Source organism: Canis lupus, chromosome 10 (assembly GCF_011100685.1).
Source record: "Canis lupus familiaris isolate Mischka breed German Shepherd chromosome 10, alternate assembly UU_Cfam_GSD_1.0, whole genome shotgun sequence".
NCBI classification, from domain to species: domain Eukaryota; kingdom Metazoa; phylum Chordata; class Mammalia; order Carnivora; family Canidae; genus Canis; species Canis lupus.
The window spans coordinates 25,375,505-25,398,723 of record NC_049231.1 but is presented as its reverse complement, the minus strand read 5'-3'; the positions used below and the strand labels follow the sequence as shown (position 1 = coordinate 25,398,723).

The 23,219-nt window shown below is 39.2% G+C and overlaps 1 protein-coding gene across 1 annotated transcript in view; it reads right to left on the bottom strand.

The window, feature by feature from the left end:
- SLC25A17 (solute carrier family 25 member 17) overlaps positions 1-23,214 on the bottom strand; it is a 45,460-nt gene extending 22,246 nt beyond the window's left edge. The window contains exon 1 of the mRNA XM_038550457.1: positions 23,030-23,214. Within this exon, the coding sequence (XP_038406385.1) occupies positions 23,030-23,083 (54 nt within the window). The 5' untranslated portion in view covers positions 23,084-23,214. The remainder of the gene's footprint in view (positions 1-23,029) is intronic.
- Between the last annotated feature and the right edge of the window lie 5 nt (positions 23,215-23,219).

Here is a 23,219-nt window from a genome sequence, read left to right as displayed (position 1 = left end):
GCAATTTTAAAGAAAAACGGAAAGCTGGAGAATGCTTATTAAGGTCATGAAGACTGTGGCATTTTTTCCCTATTGCATGGTACTACATGTCCATGCAGGGTATTGCATAAACAGGGCATCTCCAGGCAGAAAAGTCCTGTTTGGAAACTACTTTTTCAAACAACTGGACCATCTCCATCCCTCTTCCTTGCCAGCTTTAAACATACACCTGAAGTTTCCTAAGTTAGCAATCCCTGCCTATCTACCTTGAAATCTTAAAGTGAAGTACATTTTATGCAAATATAAAAAGAACAGTCAGTCCAAAGAGTTCAGTGATCTATAATCTCCTCAAGGACTAGCATAAAGTTCAAATCAGTAAAACTAAAAAACTTTAAAAAATTTATTAGTACTGGGGGGACCTGAGTGGTTCAGTCGTTGAGCGTCTGCCTTCAGCTCAGGGCGTGATCCCAGGGTCCTGGGATCCAGTCCCATATCGGGCTCCCCACAGGGAGCCTGCTTCTCCCTCTGCCTGTATCTCTGCCTCTCTCTGTGGGTCTCTCATGAATAAATAAATAAAATCTTAAAAAAAAATTTATTAGTACTGGAAAGACTGGATCCAGATGGTGAACTCGAAATCCAGCATTGTCTCCTCTGCATTCCAATCACTAATAATGACAGAAAAGGTTTATGTAACAGTATTGTGTAGGGGTGTCTCGTGGCTCAGTAGGTTAAGCGTTTGACTCGTGGTTTGGCTCAGGTCAGATCAGGTTTCATGATTTCAGGATTGTGAGATTGAGCCCTGTTAGGCTCTGTACTCAGAGCAGAGTCCACTTGAGATTCTTTCCCTCTCTCTCTCCCTCCCCATTCCACTCCTCCTCTGCTCGTGTTCTAGCTCTCTAAAACAAATAATTCTTTAAAAAAAAAATTCAGGGGTGAAATGAGGGCTTCCATTTCCAGCAATATGATGGCTTAGACAACATGCTGCAAAATACCTGGTACTGTTACATAAAATACACACACACACACACACACACACACAAAATAAATGCTTAGCTGAGCTCATAGGAAAGTAAGGGAAATCCACTGGAGCCCAAAAGAAGAGCAGAAACCCATAGGATTAAGCAGACTCTTTGGTTTTGGTTGCCTAACAATTTTTTTTTGCCAATCTAAATGATCAAGTGGCTTTATTATTATTATTATTTAAAAAAATTGAAATGGAAGTCACATAACATAAATTAACCATTTAAAAGTATACCATTCAGTGACATTTGGTATATTCAGTGTTGTGCAACCAAATTCCAAAATATTTTCATCACCTTAAAAGAAAAGTAGGCATGTTCCACATTTCCTTCCACTCAGCCCTGACAACCACTAATTTGCTGTCTCTATGGATGTATTTATTCTGATATTTCATATAAAAAGTCATGCAAACTGTGGCCTCTTGTGTGTGGCTTCTTTCACTCAGCATGACGTTTTCATGGCTTAGCCACCTTGGAGCATTTATCAGTACTCCATTCCTTTTTATGGCTTAGTAATACTTGATTGTGTTTATCCACTCAAAATGTTTTGGAGTGAGATATTACGAATGTACTAAGTACTGCTGAAACGTACTCTTTAAAGTTTTGGGGTCTTTTTCTTTAGCAGTCTCTACATCAAATATGGGGTTCAAACTCATTCAAAATAAACTGTAGACTTCAAAATGATTAATTTTATATTATGTGAATTACACAATTAAAAAAAAAACACCCCAAAACATTTAATCTTTACAACCTGATGAGGTAAGTACTAGTATCTTCTCCATTTTACACATGAGGAAAAAGATACTAAGAAGTTTTGTAATTTTATTAAAGTTACACTTTGCAAGTGGCAGAATCAATATTTGAACATAGGCAGCTTGGCTTCAGAGACCACACTCTTAACCACTGGTGCAATAAAAACAAACAAACCAAAAAAAAAAAAAAAAAAAACAACAACCCCAAAACCCAACTTACTAATATAGCACTAAAAATTACTGAAAAAGAAAAAAAAAGGTACTAATATGGGACCTATTTTATGTGTCAAATATTTTTTTGGGTACCAGTCTGGACACTCAGCTTAGAACCTGGCATAGCATACGCCCTAAACTTGTTAATTAATGTATGACTGTATGTATGCACCTACAAATAAACTTAATATCCATGAAAAAATGTATTCAAAATGCTAAAGATAAATTTGGAACATAGCTGTTCTGTACATTGGGAACTTGGCTATATTTGTCTCCTCACCAAGCAAACACCCAGATGACTGCTTTCGTTTTCATAAGCAGCTGTTACCTGAAGGAAAATATTTATTATATATGTAAGTCTTATGCCAAGCTATATAACCACATGACTTTTTAGAATTTGAATTAAATTCCTCTTTCATAAATACTCAGGTTTTTTTTTTTTCCTCTAGGACTGTCTGTTCACTCATATAAAATTAGAAGGCACAAAATACCGAGAAGATAACCACAATGTACAATACTGTTGTGCCAGAGAGACATAAAAATAAAATTATTATTTTGAGTCCCACAGAATTCTAACCATCTGAGTGGGAGTTCTAGTGCTGACATTAATTACAACTTAAAGAATCTATTTCTAGAGAAACAACCTTCTGGTGCCTCACAAAAAACAAACATGTTTAGTCATAACTTTCTACCATCCCCCTCTGGCATTTAACCATCAGGTCTTGGGAAACAAATTAATTCATACACCACACTGGCACCTGGAGCTAGAAAAGCCTGTAGAGATCACCTTGATCTGGACTCCCTTCACCTGAGATCTAAGGAGTCTGAGCAAGGGTAGTGAAGAGGTCTCCTCAAAGCTCTAGGGGCACAGATGGAGTAAGAATCCAGAGCTCTCGGACTTCCAGTTCTACTATTCACTGTTCTACCTCGTTCTCAAACTTTCTTCAGTCTTTTAACTTGACTCCTCTTCCACTTACAAAAGTGTACATAATACAAATACACACAAATCTGGGAAAAATCACACACAAAAACTTTAACAGTGAATGTATAAGGAGAGGAAAGGAGTTAAAGATGGCCCTATTTCCCTTATTATGCATCTCCATATAATTATTACTCTTTTTTTTTTTTTTTAAAACAACAAGCATGTATTATAGTTTTGAAGACATCAGAATACAAGAGCATAGAGCCCAGGGAATCTCAAAGTATGGTCTGGGGCTCCTTGAAAAGCCCCAAACCCTTTGCAAGGGTCTGTAGGATTAAAACTATTTTCATAAGAATACTATCTCAGCTTTACCCTTTTTCATTCTCATTTTCTCACAGCATGTAATAAAGTTTTCCAGAGGGTACCTGATATGTGATACTGTAACAGGCTGAATTGCAGAGCAGATATAAGGATCCAATATCTTCTCTTAAACATTAGAAAGGTTTGCAAAAACATAAAGCAATGTCACTCTTCTTACTATTTTGGAGGAAATGTTTTTCTAAATATTATAGATGTTACCATGTAACAGGTTTAATATTGTAAACAAATGTTAGTGATCTCTCAATTTTAACTTCTAATAAATACTGATAGTTACAACCACATAAACAAAAGCTCTTCAGAGGCTGTGATAATTTTTAAGAGTATGAAGGAATCCTGAGACCAAAAAGTTTGAGAATTGCTGTTATAATAAAGATCCCATTAAATATGAAAACCTACATTATTGACTATTAACTGATTTTCTGCCTCCATTTGCCTATTCTGGATATTTCATATAAATGGAATCAAATAATACATCATCTTTTGTGACTGGCTTCTTTCAAGGCTCATCCATGTTGTGGAATAGGAACTGCATTCTGTATTATGGTTGAATAATACTCTGTTGTAGGCACACAACGCATTGTGTGCATCCATTCATCAGTTGATGGATTTGGGTTGTTTCCACTTTTCTGCTTTATGAATAATGTTATGAACATCATGTACAAATTTTTGTATGAATATATGTTTTCGGTTTTCTAGGAGTGAAATTGCAGGGTCATAGGATAACTTTAACATTTTGAGGAACTATCAAACTTTTCCACTGTGGCTGCACAGTTTTTTTTTTATTTTTATTTATTTATGATAGTCACACACACACACACACAGAGAGAGAGAGAGAGAGAGAGAGAGGCAGAGACATAGGCAGAAGGAGAAGCAGGCTCCATGCACTGGGAGCCCGACGTGGGATTCGATCCCGGGACTCCAGGATCGCGCCCTGGGCCAAAGGCAGGCGCTAAACCGCTGCGCCACCCAGGGATCCCCCTGGCTGCACAGTTTTATATTTCCACCAATAAATTATGAGGTTTCCAACTTCCCCATAAACTTGCGATACTTGCTATTAACTTTCCTTCTGACTCCTCGTGGTTTTGATTTGCATTTCCCTGGTAATTAATGCAGTTCAGCATCTCTTCATGTATTTATTGGCCACTTGTATATCTTCATTGGAGAAATCCTTTGTCTATTTTTTAAAGATTTATTTATTTATTAGAGAGAGAGAGAGAGAGAGACAGGCAGAGGGAGAAATGGGCTCCATTCTGGGAGCCTGACGTGGGACTCAATCCCAGGTCACGAGGATCACACCCTGGGCTGAAGGTGGCGCTAAACCCCTAAACCACTGGGCCTGCCCCCTTTGTCAAATTTTTTTTTTTAATATATTTTTTGTCTTTATTTATTTATTCATAGAGATGCAGAGAGAGAGAGAGAGGCAGAGACACAGGCAAAGGGAGAACCAGGCTCCATGCAGGAAGCCGGACATGGGACTCGATCCCAGGACTCCAGGATCATGCCCTGGGCTGCAGGCGGCGCTAAACCGCTACACCACCCGGGCCGCCCCTTTGTCAATTTTTTAAATTGGGTTATTTGCCTATTGAGTTGTAGGCAGTCTTACATATTCTGGATACTAGACCTTTAACAGATATAGGATTTATAAATATATTCCCCCATTCTGTTGTCTTCGTTTTCTTGATGGGGTCTTTAAATCATGAAGTTTTTAATTTGAATGAAATCCAATTTACATATTTTTTTCTTTTTTATTACTTGGTGTCATCTAAGAAGCCATTGCCTAATCTAAAGTCATAACGATTTATGCCTATATTTTCATCTAAGAGTTTTGTAGTGCTGTTACATGAGGTCTATGGTTCATTTTAATTTTTGTTAAAATTAAATGCATTTTAATCTTAAGTAGGGGTCCAACTTCATTCTTTTGCATGTGGATAACCAGCTGTTCCTGCAACATTTATCAAAGAGACTATTCCTTCCTTATTTATCTATTTCAACATTCTTGCCAAAACTCAGTTGAACAAAAATTGAGGATTTGTTGGACTCCCGATTCTATTCCATTAATCTATCTATCCTTATGCCAGTTCCACACTCTCTCCATTACTGTAGCTCTGTACTAAGCTTTGAAATTGGGAAATGTGAATCTGTCAATTTTGTTCTTCTTTTTCAAGATTGTTTTGGCTATTCTGGATCCTTTGCATTTTCTTTTTTTAAAGATCTTATTTATTTATTCATGAGAGACACACACAGAGAGGCAGAGACACAGGCAGAGGGAAAAGCAGGCTCCCCACAGGGAGACCAATGTGGAACTCAATCCTGGGACTCCAGGATCATGACCTGAGCCAAAGGTGATGCTCAACTACTGAGCCACCCAGGCACCCTCCTTTGCATTTTCATATGAATTTTAGGATCAGCTTATCAATTTCTGAAAAAAAGCAAATTGGAATTTTAATAGGGATTGCACCGAATCTGTAGATTCTGTTGGGGACTATTGCCATCTTAATAATATCGTCTTACAATAATGAACACGGGATGTCTTCCCACTTATTCAAGTCTTCAGTTTATTTATTTATTTATTTATTTATTTATTTATTTATTTATTTATTTATTTATTTAAAAGATTTTATTTTATTTACTCATGAAAGATACAGAGCAAGCAAGAGAGAGGCAGAGGGAAAAGCAGGCTCCACGCAGGGAGCCCAACGTGAGACTCCATTCCGGGTCTCCAGGATCAGGCCCTGGGCTGCAGGCGGCGCTAAACTGCTGTGCCACCGGGGCTGCCCCAAGTCTTTAGTTTTTTTTAATGATAATTTGTATTTTTCAGTGTACCTAAAAGTTTTAATATGCACTATCTTCATTATAACACAATTCTAAATATTTTATTTCCATTATTTCTTAACTCATAGATGTTTCAGAAATGTGTTTAATTTCCAAACATATGTTGTTTTTTTTTAAATTGTCTTTTTGTTATTATTACTTGACTTCACTATGGTTTAAGAATTGATTGTTTCATTCTATTTCAAAACATTTTGAGAGGGATCCTTGGGTGGCGCAGCGGTTTAGCGCCTGCCTTTGGCCCAAGGCGCGATCCTGGAGACCCGGGATCGAATCCCACGTCGGGCTCCCAGTGCATGGAGCCTGCTTCTCCCTCTGCCTGTGTCTCTGCCTCTCTCTCTCTCTCTGTGTGACTATCATAAATTAAAAAAAAAAAAAAAACAAAACAAAACAAAACAAAACATTTTGAGAATTTAAGTTTTGCTTTATAGTCAACTAAATGGTCAGTTTTGATAACTTTTCCACACTTGGCTTGAAAAGAATGTGTATTCTGCAGTTGTTTGGTATAATGTTCTGTATATGTCTATTAGGTCAAGTTTGCTAAATATATTATTCAATTTTTCATAACTACCCTCCAACTTATTCTATCAACTACTGAGAGATATATTAAAAAATTTCCATTTTGGGGGAACCCTGGGTGGCGTAGCGGTTTGGCACCTGCCTTTGGCCCAGGGCGTGATCCTGGAGACCCGGGATTGAATCCCACATCGGGCTCCCGGTGCATGGAGCCTGCTTCTCCCTCTGCCTGTGTCTCTGCCTCTCTCTCTCTCTGTGTGACTATCATAAAAAAAAATAATAATAATTAAAAAAAAAATTAAAATTTCCATTTTGATGACAGATTGGTGTATTTTTTCTTAAATTTTTGCTTGAAACCTGTGTCTCTGCCTCTCTCTCTCTCTGTGTGACTATCATAAAAAAAATAATAATAATTAAAAAAAATTAAAATTTCCATTTTGATGACAGATTGGTGTATTTTTTCTTAAATTTTTGCTTGAAATATTTTGAGACTGTTATTAGATGAACACAACTTAAAACTTTTATTTTCTTGACATACTGAACCTTTTTTTTCCTCTATGATGCCATTACTACTATAAAGTTTATTTTGTCTGATGTTAATAGTTCTCTTTTGCTTGGTATTGGTCTGATAGATCTTTTCTCACACATTTTTCTTTTCTTTTTCTTTTTTTTTTTTTTAAAGATTTTATTTATTTATTCATGATAGTCACAGAGAGAGAGAGAGAGGCAGAGACACAGGCAGAGGGAGAAGCAGGCTCCATGCACCGGGAGCCCGATGTGGGATTCGATCCCGGGTCTCCAGGATCGCGCCCTGGGCCAAAGGCAGGCGCCAAACCGCTGCGCCACCCAGGGATCCCACATTTTTATTTTCGAACTTTCTGCATCCTTTTCTTTTAGACACATCTTTTATAAATAGCATTTCTCCCTTTATAAATCAATCTAGTGCATTCTCTTTTAGCCAAAGAATTTAGTTAACATTTATTTGGATTTAAAGTTGCCATCTTATTTTATGTTATGCTCTAGCCAGTTTTTCTGCCCTTTTCTGCTTTCTTTTTTGACTAGAGGTTTTTTTAAAAAAATTAATTTCTTACCTCTGCTGTTTATTCAATCGTGTTCTTATTTCATGATAAAATTTCACAAGCCATCTAGTAATTACAACATACACTCCTAACTTATAAATGCTAAAACAGGGCAGCCCCAGTGGTGCAGTGTTTTAGCACCGCCTGCAGCCCAAGGTGTGATCCTGGAGACCCGGAATCGAGTCCCGCGTCAGGCTGCCTGCATGGAGCCTGCTTCTCCCTTTGCCTCTGTCTCTGCATCTCTCTCTCTCTGTGTCTCTCATGAATAAATAAATAAAATCTTTTAAAAAAATAAATGCTAAAACATTCAATTGTTTATCCTTCCTCCAAACAATAGAAATTTAATTCCATTTGTTCCCACTCACCTTCATGCTACTGTTATCTACTTTAATTCTAACTTTTTTGCTTCTAATGTCCACAAAACAGAGTTAATTTGTTTTATTTGATAAAGTTGTTTATACTTAGACACACGCAATATTTACCATTTTTCTACTCTTCATCCCATCTTTCATCTCATACTTTCCATCTAGTATCACTTGTCTTCTGTATGAAGAACACTCTTTAAAATTTCTTCTAGGGATCCCTGGGTGGCGCAGCGGTTTGGCGCCTGCCTTTGGCCCAGGGCGCGATCCTGGAGACCCAGGATCGAATCCCACGTCGGGCTCCAGGTGCATGGAGCCTGCCTCTCTCTCTGCCTGTGTCTCTGCCTCTCTCTCTCTCTCTCACTGCGTGCCTATCATAAATAAATAAAAAATAAAATAAAATAAAATTTCTTCTAATGAGGGGTCCCTGGGTGGCGCAGCGGTTTGGCGCCTGCCTTTGGCCCAGGGCGCGATCCTGGAGTCCCGGGATCGAATCCCACGTCGGGCTCCCAGTGCATGGAGCCTGCTTCTCCCTCTGCCTCTGTCTCTGCCTCTCTCTCTCTCTGTGTGACTATCATGAATAAATAAAAAAAAAATTTTCTTCTAATGAGGATCTTGCTAGTGGCAAACTGTTTTTTGATGTTCTGAAATGTCTCTATTTCACATACATTTTAAAGATTTTTCAGTGGATATAGCATTCTAGGGAGATGTTATTTTCTCTCAGGAAAATGAAGAAAATACTCCACAGTTTTCTGACTACAATTATTGCAAATGAGAATCAAGTGTCAGCTATCCTTTAGCTCACTGATTCCATCTTCAGTTGTGTCTAATATATTGATATACCTGTTCTGAATTTGACTCCATCATTCAGCTTCAGTTACCAATTTACAGCTATGCGCTGTTTTAGCTTTAAATTTTTATTTGATCAAAAAAGATGCACATAGTTTTAAAAGTTATGGAATATAAATGGCAAAATACAGTAGTTCTTGCCTACTCCTTTCCATTTCACCCAATCTTCCTCCCAAAGGCAATTATTTTAGCTTCTTTCAGCTGTTTCTTTTGAAATTTACCCATCTCCATATAATTAAAAAATATCCTGATATCTTTTGGTTCATCAATTTTAGACATTATTTATTGTATACTATGGAGAATGAGAACTTAGCTCTTTTATATTCCTCTCTGCCTTCTTGTCCTATCTTCTAAGAGCTATAATTTTTATTTTTTGTTTATTTATTTTATTTATTTTTTAAGAGATTTTATTTATTCATGAGAGACACACACAGAGAAAGAGAGAGAGAGAGAGAGAGAGAGAGGCAGAGACACAGGCAGAGGGGGAAGCAGGCTCCATGCAGGGAGCCCGACGTGGGACTCGATTCCAGGTCTCCAGGATCATGCCCTGGGCTGCAGGTGGCGCTAAACCGCTGTGCCACCAGGGCTGCCCTATAGTTTTTGTTTAAATTTCAGTGTTCCCATGACTATCATGCATCCACTTTCAAATTTCAGTTATTTTACTTTTCATTTCTAGATATTCTATTTGATTAGCTTTCAAATATGCTCAGTCTTCGTTTCTTGTTCCTCACACATATATTCTAGCCTTCTTTTATTTTCTTATATATATAAATAGCCTTTTAAGATTGTGAACTGAAAATTCCATTTTCCAACTGTTGCTGCTGCCTGCAACTGTTCTTGTTCACAATGCTTTGTTTCTGAGTTTAGTTAGTTTGAACTGATCACCCTTAGAATTTTATTTTTGGGCATTCTTTTAAATCTTTTAAAGATAACTACTTCTGGAAAGTATTTTTGCCCAGACACTCTGGGGTCCCACCAACTGAGAATCATTCTAAGTTAAATTATTCACTTCAGGTTTTCGAATGACGCAAGTAGTGAATTCAGGCTACAATCTAAGAGAAGGTTTGTGGCTTCAAAATCTCAGTGGTGAGGGCAGCCCGGGTGGCTCAGCGGTTTAGCGCCGCCTTCAGCCCAGAGCGTGATCCTGGATACCCGGGATCGAGTCCCACGTCGGGTTCCCTGCATGGAGCCTGCTTCTCCATCTGCCTGTCTCTGCCTCGCTCTCTCTGTGTGTCTCTTATGAATAAATAAATAAAATCTTTAAAAAAAAAATCTCAGTGGTGATTTCCCTATACAAATCAGTGCTAAGGTGGGAGATAACTGATATTCCTGGGGAAGAGTAAGACCATTTCCCATTCACCTTTACAGCATATTCCTTTGGGATTCCAGGCTTACTGGGTAATTGTATATGAGCAGGTTGGTAACATATTCACATTTCAAATCTATTACCTCATGGCATCTAACATCACTCTTTTATGTTCCCTGGATATTTAACAAGTGAACCAAGATATGTATTTCTAATTTAATAACCTACCTCTGAAAAATTTATAAAACTTAGTAAACTAAACAAAAGAAAATAGGGATGCCTGGGTGGCTCAGCGGTTGAGCATCTGCCTTTGGCTTAAGGCATGATTGAGTCCCACATCAGGCTGCCTGCATGGAGCCTGCTTCTCCCTCTGCTTATGTCTCTGCCTCTCTCTCTGTGTCTCTTATGAATAAATAAACAAAATCTTAAAGAAAAAGAAAATAAAAACTGACATAAAATAGCTACCATTTTACCCTGGATATGAAAATTAGGAAAAATGACAAAATCAAGAAGAAAAAAGCCAGAAATCTGAATTTAAACCCTTTCTATACAAGTATTTCATTAAAAGACATGCCATGGGCCTTTTAGGGGTGCCATCCAAGTAACCTCAAGAGCTCTCAACCTGAAAGACCAGAACACAAAACAAAAGCTGATATGTCAAAGAACATCTGATTTAAAAGTATAAGGCCAAAAAATAAAAAAATAAAAATAAAATAAATAAATAAATAAAAGTATAAGGCCTCGGGGCAGCCCAGGTGGCTCAGAGGTTTAGCGCAGCCTTTGTCCTTCGGCCTTGGTACGGGGCTTGATCCTGGGGGCCCAGGATTGAGTCCCACGTTGGGCTCCCTGCATGGAGCCTGCTTCTCCCTCTGCCTGTGTCTCTGCCTCTCTCTCTCTCTGTGTCTGTCATGAATAAATAAATAAAATCTTTAAAACAAACAAACAAACAAATAAATAAAAGTATAAGACCTTGAATCAGTTTGAGTGGTGGCTAAAAAAATGGAGAAGGGATATCTGCCAGAAAATCTAAAAGGAATAATCAATAGTCTTTCCTGATTTATTAGATATGAATTGCAAAAGAAGGGAAAGTCATAAGCAATGACAGTATCACTGACAGAAAGGAAAGTCAAAAGAGGGATGTAGTTTTAAATTGGTATCATGCATCCTGTGTAAAAAGTTCTATTACACAGCAATCACTATACTTTAGCTAGTTGTTAAGGAGTTTATCTTCCTTATTAGACTATGGGCACCTCAAGGGCAGGAACTTAAACAATTAACTAATGACTCAACAGCAAAACCCAAACCAAAACAAAAAATCATTAGGTGGCTGGCAATACTTCAGCTTCAGGAAACAGATCAGAGGCAGAGTTAAAGTGGCAAGCAAAGTCATATAAATCATTTCAGCTTAAGTTCCTGGGCATTTTTGTCTCTCTCTGTTGTGAACAGTCCCATAGTCAGCACTTGGATTCCTTAATAATGTATCAGCATCTACATTTCCAGTTACATATTCAAAATATAGATGGTTTATTCATTTTCTGGGCTATCTCTCCTGTCTGTAAAAGGTCAATAAACATCCAAAGTCCACTTTTTAATTTGATCAACATAAACACACATGGAGATGAGCTGAACACTTACTACGGCAGACAAGAGTCAGAATGAGACAACAGGGTAAATCTAGTCAAGATCCAATCCCCTAAGCATATGCAATCTTATGGGAATAATAGACACGGACACACATAAATACAGAAGCAGAGGATGCCTTTAACTACAATGATGTTTGGGTTAGCTTACCAACCAAGTCATCAAATTCAACCATTTCCAAAATGTTAATTCACCACTGAAGGGTGAACACAGTCAAAAAAATGCAATGCCAATTCCAAAGTTAGTTTCCGGAGGAGTCTAGAAATGGTGGTTTAGTCACAGCACCACTGAAATCAGTGCACAACTTCTCCTGATGGGGGTAGTACATGGCATTACTGGATAGAAGGATTAGTTTTATTTATTTATTTATTTTTTAAAAGATTTTATTTATTTATTCATGATAGACATAGAAAGAGAGAGAGAGGGGCAGAGACACAGGCGGAAGGAGAAGCAGGCTCCATGCTGGAAGCCCAACGTGGGACTCAATCCCGGGGCTCCAGGATCACGCCCTGGGCCAAAGGCAGGTGCTTAAACCATTGAGCCACCCAGGGATCCCCCGAAGGATTAGTTTTAAAAGAAAGAAAGAAAAAAATAACTAAAATACATTTTCAGTGGTAGATCTTGAGCTAAGGAAATTCCAAGGATTGAAAGCTACTTACTGTGGCATTGATAATCAAAAATGTTATTCACCTAATCAGAGTTAATATGAGTCTTTCACTTGATAAAGCAATCAAGCTAACTCTCACTCTTATTATACACAGAGAGATACACTAAACAAAAGGCCTAATGGATAACCAACAAACAAGTGCCTTTGGAAAGAGCATGAGCTTTGGAATAAAATAAACCAATGTTTAAGTCCCAGTTATAACAAGTAACTTCAAATCTCCATGCCTCAATTTCCTCATCTGTAATTTTAGGACCAACATCTAACTGTTGAGGATTGCTGTGAGAAGTGAGAAATAATTTATAAAAGCACCTAGCTTTGTACCAGGTACCAGTGCCCGTTGTACAGTGGACACTCAACAAATGTTGGTTCCTATATATCCTTTTTATAGTATCTTTTAGCACTAGGACTCAGTATTAATCAGGGCCCTAAAACGAGTAATGGTTACTCATGTTCTTTCCAAAAGAGTAATTAATATTTATTTAAAAAGACAGAGGGGCGCCTGCATGACTCAGTTAAGTGTCTGCCTTTGGCTCAGGTTGTGTCCTGGAGTCCTGAGATGGAGTCCCTGCTTTGGGCTCCCTGCTCAGCAAGGAGTCTGCTTTTCCCTCTCCCTCTGCCCCTCCTCCTGCTCGTGCTCTTCTCTCTCTCAAATAAATAAATAAAATCTAAAAGAAAGAAGGAAAGAGGGCAGCCCCTGTTTAGCGCTGCCTGCAGCCCAGGGCGTGATCCTGAAGACCCTGGATCGAGTCCCACGTCAGGTTCCCTGCATGGAACCTGCTTCTCCCTCTGCCTGTGTCTCTGCTTCTCTCTCTCTGTCTCTATGAATGAATAAATAAAATCTTAAAAAAAAAAAGAAGGAAAGAAGGAAAGAAGGAAAAGAAGGAAAAGAAAGAAAGAAAAGAAAAGAAAGAAAAGAAAAGAAAAGAAAAGAAAAGAAAAGAAAAGAAAAGAAAAGAAAGAAAGAAAGAAAGAAAGAAAGAAAGAAAGAAAGAAAGAAAGAAAGAAAGAAAGAAAAAAACTGTTCTTTCAGAAGGCTCTTCAAGAGGGCAGGAGTGTCCACAGCATAAAATACTACTGAGAAGTCCAATCAAATAAGAATGAAAAAAAGTCAGCAGACTAAACCATTAGAAAGTCAGTGATGGCCTCTGGAACAGTATTTCCAGTTGTTAGACTGGATTAGGAGGAGAGGCAGTAGGTACAGAATATTCTTTAAGTAAACCTAGGAGAACCAGCAGCAGCTAAGAAGAAGGCAGTCTCCAGACCAGTCTGGTATGACTGCATAGTGCTAAGCATGTTTGAGGGCTGAAAGGAAACAAACACAGGAGAAAGGCTAAAGCTATAGGAAAGAGGCGAAAATTAATAGGACAAAATCCCAAAAGATATTTGGGGATGGGGTGAGTGAAGAGGATTAAAGATAACAGAAACTGGATGCATCTGTTTTTCCTGAGGTCAGCAGAATATAGGAAATATAGAACTACAATTAACTCTGTAATCAGAAAAAATAAAAAAGTGAGAAAGCTCATCCCAGTAGCCCCTTTTTATCTAGATGATAAAAGGTGAGATCATCTGCTACAAGTGAATGGGTAGAGTTGGCCATATAAGGTGAGAAAAAAAATTTCAATTCTATTGAATTTCTGAAACTGGGTACAAATACTATATTTGCATGAATATATCTGAAAAATAAATTATGGCCTACTACACTTTTCCAGGCACTGCACTATCACATTTACTTCTCAGGAGACCCCAGAAAATAAAGTGTCACTGTCTCCATTTTCTAGTTCAGAAAACTCAGATTCAGAAGAAAACATAAATGACCCAAGATGGTATGGATAATTAAGTTTTAGTCTAAAACTTCTTTTGCAGCAATTATACCATATTTATTTAAAAAAATAAAGTTATAGACTACCGTATATATGGCAATACAGTTTTCTTTAACTTGTTTCTGACTCAAGCATAAAGAAGCAAAATTAGAAAAATAATCCCAATAAAGACTGCATAAGAACCTTTAAGATTAGGAGAACTGAAATGACCTCATTAGTTAAAAAGTTGACTAAGGAGGTCAGGAGCAATGAACAGATGGAGCACATAGGATTTTTAGGGCAGTGACAGTACTCACAATATACTGCCATATTGGTTTCATGTCATTATACATTGTTAAATCCAAACAATGTGCAACATCGAGTGAATATACACTAATTAATATACATTATAGACTTCAGGTGATTATGGTATGTCAATGCAGGTTCATCAATTGTAATAAATGTACCACTCTGGTGGAAGATGTGATGTGTGGGGCTAAAGATATAAGGGGAATTTCTGTAGCTTCCTCTCAATTTTGCTGTGAATCTAAAACTGCTCTAAAAAATTAAGTCTTGGGCAGCCCGGGTGGCTCAGTGGGTTAGCCCAGGGTGGGCTTCAGCCCAGGGTGTGATCCTGGAGACCCGGGATCGAGTCCCACGTCAGGCTCCCTGCATGGAGCCTGCTTCTCCCTCTGCCTGTGTCTCTACTTCTCTCTCTCTCTCTCTCTCTCTTGAATAAATAAAATCTTAATCTTAATCTCTCTCATGAATAAATAAAATCTTAAAAAAATTAAGTCTTAAAAAAAGCTTACTAAGAAATCAAGATATATTTTGGATGGGAGGTAATGAGACAATGAAGTCTTAAAAGACTAAAAGCTACATAATAATTCAATTATAATTTAGCAGAAGTCTAAATGAAATAAAACAGCAAGCTAGGAAGTAAAAATACAACAAAGACTTTCTCCAATCACTACTTTTTGAGGTTTTTTTTTTTAAACCTTAAAAAAAGTTTTGTTTTTTAAATTTATTTATTCACGACAGGGGGCGGGGGCAGTGACACAGGCAGAGGGAGAAGCAGGCTCCATGCTGGGAACCTGACGCGGGACTCCCAGGACCCCAGGATCTAAGGGTATTTAGAGTCTGGTTTTGAAATACAGAAAGGAATGGGACAAGAAGTTTAGGAGAGAAGGCAGCTAGGGACAGCAGAGAGAAGAGAGTAGCTGAGAGGGGAGACTTGGATTCTGGCCCTGCGCCTATGGCCAAGTCACTTAACATCACTCTTTCCATTTTCCTGTCTCTGTGTGAGAATGAAGATATTTGTCCAAAAGCCTAGGAAATAACCCTGAAGTGGGTATTATTATTTTCCTTTTTTTACAGATGAAGAAATCAAGGCAAAGAGAGGTTGAGAAACAAGCCCAAAGTCACACACTTTGGGCAGAGTTGGCGCTCAGGCAGTCTAGTTTCAGAGCCCAAACCTTTAACTTGTCACAATGCCTACTTGTCAGAGTTGTTAATAGATGTGAGAGGGGGTTAAGAAGTGAGGAAATCCTAGGGGTGCCTGGCTGGCTGTTGGTAGAGCATGTGACTTTTGATCTCGAGGTTGTGAGTTTGACTGCCACATTTGGTGAGAGATTTCTTAAAAAAATAAAATCTTTTTTTTTTTTTTAAAGATTTTTTTTATTTATTTATTCATACTGACAGAAAGAGAGAGAGAGGCAGAGACACAGGCAGAGGGAGGAGCAGGCACCATACAGAGAGCCTGATGTGGGACTCGATCCAGGGTCTCCAGGATCAGGCCCTGGGCTACAGGCGGCCCTAAACCGCTGCGCCACCGGGGCTGCCCAAAAAAATAAAATCTTAAAGAAAAAAATGAAGTTAGGAAATTCTAAGTACTAAATATTACTACCAAATATAACATGAGATTAACTACATCATAGGATGCACAGAAAATCAGAAAACACAGTTGTACACAAAATGATTAATAGTTTCCATTTATTGAGCCCCTATTATTAAAGCTGTTTTACTTATGTTTGATTAATATTCACAGAACCGTGTGAGGTAACTGACATTTTACAAATTAGAATCTGAGTTAACTAAACTGAATCTGGAAATATAGGTTGTTTTTTTTTTAATTTTTTTTTAAATTTTTTTATTTATTTATGATAGTCACAGAGAGAGAGAGAGAGAGAGAGAGAGAGAGAGGCAGAGGGAGAAGCAGGCTCCATGCACCGGGAGCCCGACGTGGGATTCGATCCCGGGTCTCCAGGATCGCGCCCTGGGCCAAAGGCAGGCGCCAAACCGCTGCGCCACCCAGGGATCCCTGGAAATATAGGTTTTTGTTTCTAGTCTATAAATTAACAAGTGACATTAGGGAAGTCACTTAAAACTAAGCAATCCCATAGATTTTTCATAATGGGCTGTGGGAAGCCACAGTAACATTTACATTACACAAAATGTTTACCACAGTGAAAAATTAGAAATGATGTAAATGTCCATAAATTATAGAATACTCATATAATAGAATATTTTATATTAAAAACAATACTTTTCAGTCTTTTTAATTAAATGATATAGTGGATTTCTGATGTTTTGGGCCACATAGCATCATTCCCTTTTCCTAAAGACAGCCTGATTTTATCTCTTCCCATGGTGTGCAATTTTAGTAGGATGGTAAACCAAGGTGCCTACTCCTCCACTACACTAGCTTTTCCCACCTGTTACAGTCAAGGACTGGGCACATAACTTTGAGCAGGGCTTATAGGGATTCTCCCGTGACTTTAAATCATGTGCTTAGGGGATCCCTGGGTGGCGCAGCGGTTTGGCGCCTGCCTTTGGCCCAGGGCGCGATCCTGGAGACCCGGGATCAAATCCCACATCAGGCTCCCAGTGCATGGAGCCTGCTTCTCCCTCTGCCTGTGTCTCTGTCTCTCTCTCTCTCTCTCTCTCTGTGACTATCATAAATAAATAAAAAAAAAAAATTAAATCATGTGCTTAAATCAGAATGCTATAGAGGGACAAAATCCACTGATTCCAGTAGTGGTGCCCAACACTCTCCAGTGATAGTTTCAGGAATCTTTTAGGAACATGTTGGTTCTTTCCTACTTCAAGTCTTCAAGTTCTTCCCTGCTGATCCTGGGAGCTCCCAAAGAGCCTGACAATAAACTTTTTTTTGTTAAGTTACCCAAAGTCTGTTTCTCCAGCTTGCAACCAGAGAACCCTAACTGATAGACATGGGGAAATGCTTTATATTCTGAAACAAACACACCAAAAACTCCAGGATATGAAACTCTATCATACTAGTTTATATAAACAAAAAATTTATTTGTAAATGCTTATTTTATATAAATACAGAGAAAACACAAATGAGAAAGACAACCAATTTTGACAAACACTGTGATAAAATTTAACTAACTTCTTTGCATAGTATGAGATTCCCCAACTTCATATCCTTCTACTCATCTCTCATCTTTTATACAAGCTATGTCAGAACTAATTTGAAGTTCCCCAAATGCTGATTTACACAAGGGCCTTTGGCCATGCTTTTTTGTTTTATCTAAAACTCCCTTATCACTCTCCTTTTTCATTTTACCTAGCAAACTCCTACTCTTCCTTCAAGACTGGGTCTAAATGTATCAACTTGGGAGGCTTCCCAACACCTTCACAGATGCAGCCCACCACTTCTCCCTTGGTACTACCAGGGTTCTTTTCGTACCTCTACCATACACTTAACAAAGAGCTGACTCTTTCACCAACTTTTATATTTAGAAGGCCCTGTATAGCAAATCAACAAGTTCCTCTACTTGGTTTCTACTTCTAAAAGGTAGGAACTGAATCTACATGGTGAAAAGTCTACTGTAATATTAAGTGTTGAGATACAGAGTTAGTCAACGAGACCTAATTTTCTCTTGTGATACCAACTGGAGAAGAATGCTCTGAATAGGCCTCTTACACAGTTCTAAAGTGTGCCCTGGGCTCTGAGTCACAGAGCAATAAAAGGTGAAGTGGAAGGAGAAAGGAGGAGGATTCTTTCATATTTCTGTATGATCTGAATTTAACAGTATTTATTCAATGAAATGCAATTCTTTTAAAACATGAATTATCCAACTAAAAAATTTTAAATTAACTATAGGGAGAAAAGAAGTCCTCTGATTATTAGCATTACAATTCCAAACTCTGTTTCAATGTCTAGACCCCACTTAGGCAATTCTAACCAATCTCAATTTTCAAACTGTAGATAATAAAATTTCTTTTAATTACAAATGTACATTTCTACAAATAAAATCCAGCTTTCAAAGCTAATCTAATGAGAACCAAAAATATAGAACTATAAAACTAATTATACTCAAAATTTTGAGAAATGTTTAGGAATGAGGCCATTAATTGTATCATCTAATAGTCATCAGTTAGCATAGCATTCTCGTGAAATAGTACAATTCTGGGTAGCCCTGGTAGCGTAGCGGTTTAGCGCCGCCTGCAGCCCAGGGAGTGATCCTGGAGACCCAGGATCGAGTCCCACATCGGGCTCCTTGCATGGAGTCCCACACAGGCTCCTCTGCCTGTGTCTCTGCCTCTCTCTCTGTGTGTGTCTCTCATGAATAAATAAATAAAATCTTAAAAAAAAAAAAAAGAAATAGTACAATTCTGATTTTCAAATACTTGAGATTATCTAGTTACCCCAAGGTGTACCATAAAACACTCAAAATCACTATTTGTTTATTTTAATTTTTTTTTAAGATTTTATTTTATTCATGACAGACACAGAGAGAGAGAGAGAGGGGGGGGGGCAGAGATACAGGCAGAGGGAGAAGCAGGCCCCATGCAGGGAGCCTGATGTGGGACTTGATCCCCCATCTCCAGGATCACGCCCTGGGCTGAATGCAGGCGCTAAACCACTGAGCCACCCGGGGATCCCTATTTTAATTTTTAAATGTGTGTGTTTATGTGCACAACATCACACTTGATGTGAAAATGTAGAATTTGAAACCAAATAAGCAAACATGAAACATGGCAACTCAAAAAAGCTTGTAAATCAACATCTTAAGCAATGACCAACAATCCCTTGGGGAGAAGCAACTACTCTAGGCAGCCCTGCTAAGAGTTTATATTGAAGTCAGGCAGCTACTAAGAGGCAGAGCCAGGATTCTGACCCAGGATCCCTGGCACTCAGGCACTCAGGCACTCAAGTACTCTTAACCACTATGCTAAGCCGACTCTCCTTGATCATCTCAAAGCTTTGACTGAATGCTATGCTCAGAACATCTAATTAAATAGAAGTCACCACAATACTATATCATTAAAAACAAAGCCATTTTTCTTATCAACTGTAGTGACATTTTTGTGGCGAAATTTTTTTCCTTTGGTAGCAATCAGAAGAAATGAGGGCCTAGGTTACATGGTTTAACTTTAAAATAAAAGTTTGGAAAAAAAAAGTCTGAGAACATTCTGCAACATAGTAGTCCAAAAAAAACCCCAAAATACCAAGTCACTTCTCAGATAAGTGCTAGGAACATTACTGCCCTGAGGGGAAGTAAGAGAGAGAGAAAAAAAATTCCTAATGTGTATCTATTAGATAATCGAACACAGCTTATGAAAGAAAGAAAAACCATAGCAAATTCAAGATGCATAATTTCAAACATAATTTCAACAAGAGAAAAACTGGCAAGAAGAAAAAAAATGGAAATACCTTTGTGGGTTACATAGAGATATATTACCTGTATCCACAGTCATGCTCTGTAATAAGGCTCCAAAAACTATGGCCCAAGAGCCAAATCCAATCTACTGTCTGTTTTGTAAACTGGATTTTTTTTTTAAATTTATTTATGATAGTCACAGAGAGAGAAAGAGAGAGAGAGAGGCAGAGACAGGCAGAGGGAGAAGCAGGCTCCATGCACCGGGAGCCCGACGTGGGACTCGATCCCGGGTCTCCAGGATCACGCCCTGGGCCAAAGGCAGGCGCCAAACCACTGCGCCACCCAGGGATCCCTGTAAACAGGATTTTATTGAAACTCAGCTCCATTCATTCACTTACTTATTGTCATTGGCTACTTTCATACCATCATGGTGGTACTGAGTAGCTGCACCAGACTGTAAACAAAATCTAAAATACGTACCATCTGCCTTCTTACAGAAAAAGTCTGCCAATGCTTATTTTGTTTTATAACACTTAACACTATCCAAAATTATTTTATTTTTTTGTTTACTCAATTACTATCGGACTCCCCCATTGGAATGCACTCTTTGTGAACAAAAAGACTGTTCTCCACTATATTTGTAGCACCTAGAACACCACATGGCACCTAGAAAGCACTCAGTACAGGTACTGAATCAATAGCATTCATTGATAAAAGAAAGGAAAACAAACATTTTCCATATTCCCATTCTTCCTTAGATGCACCACAACTATTCACTATCTACCAAAATGTGTCTTGTCAATTAACCACTGGATTTATCACACTGATAAACACGTTAATAAATCCAATGGTGGATTCCCTGGGTGGCGCAGCGGTTTGGCGCCTGCCTTTGGCCCAGGGCGCGATCCTGGAGACCTGGGATCGAATCCCACGTTGGGCTCCCAGTGCATGGAGCCTGCTTCTCCCTCTGCCTGTGTCTCTGCCTCTCTCTCTCTCTCTCTCTATCATAAATAAATAAATAAATAAATAAATAAATATTTTTAAAAAATTAAAAAAAAGATTTGCAATATTATCTAAAAAAATAAAAAATAAAATAAATCCAATGGTTGGGACACCTGGGTGGCTCAGTGGTTAAGCACCTGCCTTTGGGTCAAGGCGTGATACTGGAGACCTGGGATCGAGTCCCGTGTCAGGCTCCCTGCATGGAGCCTGCTTCTCCCTCTGCCTGTGTCTCTGCCTCTCTGTCTCTGTGTCTTTCATAAATAAATAAATAAATAAATAAATAAATAAATAAATAAATAAATAAATAAATAAAATCTTAAAAACAAAAACAAAAACAATGGTTAATTTTCACTCCTCATCTTATCTGATCCAGTTGATTTTCACCCTTCCCCATGTGATTTTCAAATCACCGCATTCTCTTAGTTTTCCTCCTACCCAACAGGCCCTTCCTTAGTCTCCTCTGCTGGTGCTATCTCACTTCCCAAATCTCTTAATGTTGGTGTGCTCAAGCAGCCTTCTCTCAGTCTACATTTATCTAGTCAGAGCCAAAACCAATCTTTCTCCCAGATCTGCTCAGTTACAGTCTTCACAATCTCCGTAAATGTAAATGCTTCCAGTTGCTCCAGCCAAAAACTCCTGGGAGAGTCAACCAACCCTCATTCTATTATATCCCATATCCAATCCACCATCAAACCTTGGTGGCTCTATCTTATAAATATATATTCCAGGTTAATGTTCGCTTCTAACCACCTCCACGGCCACTATCCTGGTTCAAGCCAAAATCATCTCTTGCCTGAGAGGACATAACAGCCCCCTGACATCTCTGCTTCCTTCCACCTTTACTCCCTTACAGTTTACCCTCAACAGAGGAGCCAGGTGATCATAGCTAAAATGTAAATCAGCAAGCTGCTGGATGCTCAAAAACCTCTAAAAGCTAGCTAGCTCTCTTTCCCACTTAAAGTCTTATGTAGTTTGTTCCCTGAAGACTTTCCGCCTCTTTATTCCCTCCACTCCAGATACAGAAGGTTCCGTGACCATCCTAGAGCATGTCAAGCAAGCTTCCGTTTCAGGGCCTTTGTACTCGCTGAAAGGCTCTCCTGGTTTAAGGAAATAAACCAAGACTCCTGAATCAGGCACTTCCATGAAGTATTGTGTCAACTAACTTTAAAAACAAGTCTGTAGAGTAGGTATTGATAACCCTACTTTATAGATTAGGAAAGTGAAGTTCACGGGTCGCCTAACAAATGATGGAGTTGGGGTTCATCCCTGATTAGTGTGCACAGAATGAGAGCTCAAAGTGAAGTTTTGCTGGTTAAAAGGAGACGACTCCGATATCCTCTGAAGTCACAGTGATTCCAACTGCTAAACGATGCATGTTGACAGCAGAAGGATATGAGAAAGGGCAGTCAGAGAGGTAAGAGGACAACCAGAGGAGGAAGTTATCCAAGCCAAGAGTGGAAAGTGTCAAGGACAAGGCAGTGGTGTCAAATGGAACTGAGACACCACAACTCCAAGAACCACACACATACGGCATAGTAAAGTACACTTGTGGCTAACAGCAACTCTCATCTTAATTGGGGGGGGGGGGGACGTATTTCTGCCAATTATTAACCAAAGATATCCCAAGTACTGCCACTCGTCTGCAGCAAGAATATGAAAATAGGCAATATAGGTAAGCAACACAGCTTCACACCTAGGTTCTCCTCTGGCCAGTGGAACGAAGTTTGTGTGTGCGGGGGCCTTTAAGGGAAATGACTGCTCTTTAAATTTCAGAAGGCAAAGAAAGCAGCAATTATTTTCTTCCAGACTCCCTGTGGGGGTATGTGGGATCATCGCTGTCTATCTCCCAGATATCTTCTAAGAGACCAAAAACAGTAGGTAGGGCGGAGGGTGTGCTGCGCCTCACCTCGAACTGTTTCAGCATCTTCTCTCCTGTGTCTCATTCCTCCCCGTCCCACAAGTCACGACTGCAGACACCCACCCGCCCTCTCCCTCTCATCCCCATCCCCCAACCATCCCCCGGGACTGGCCCCACAGAAGCCCCACACCCCTCAGTGGCCCGGGCGTGAAGACCCCGCCTCACCACGGCTCCGGCCACAGCGTGGACCAGGCTTTCGTAGGACAGCACGGAGGCCATTGCTGCGGCTCCCCGCAGACCTAGCAACACTTTTCCCTCAGGAGCCGCAGCGAGCGGAGGGAGGAAAGAAGCGCCGGAGCCCGGGGCGTGAGCGTCACAGGCCCCACCTCCTCAGGCCCGCCTCCTCCAGAACAAC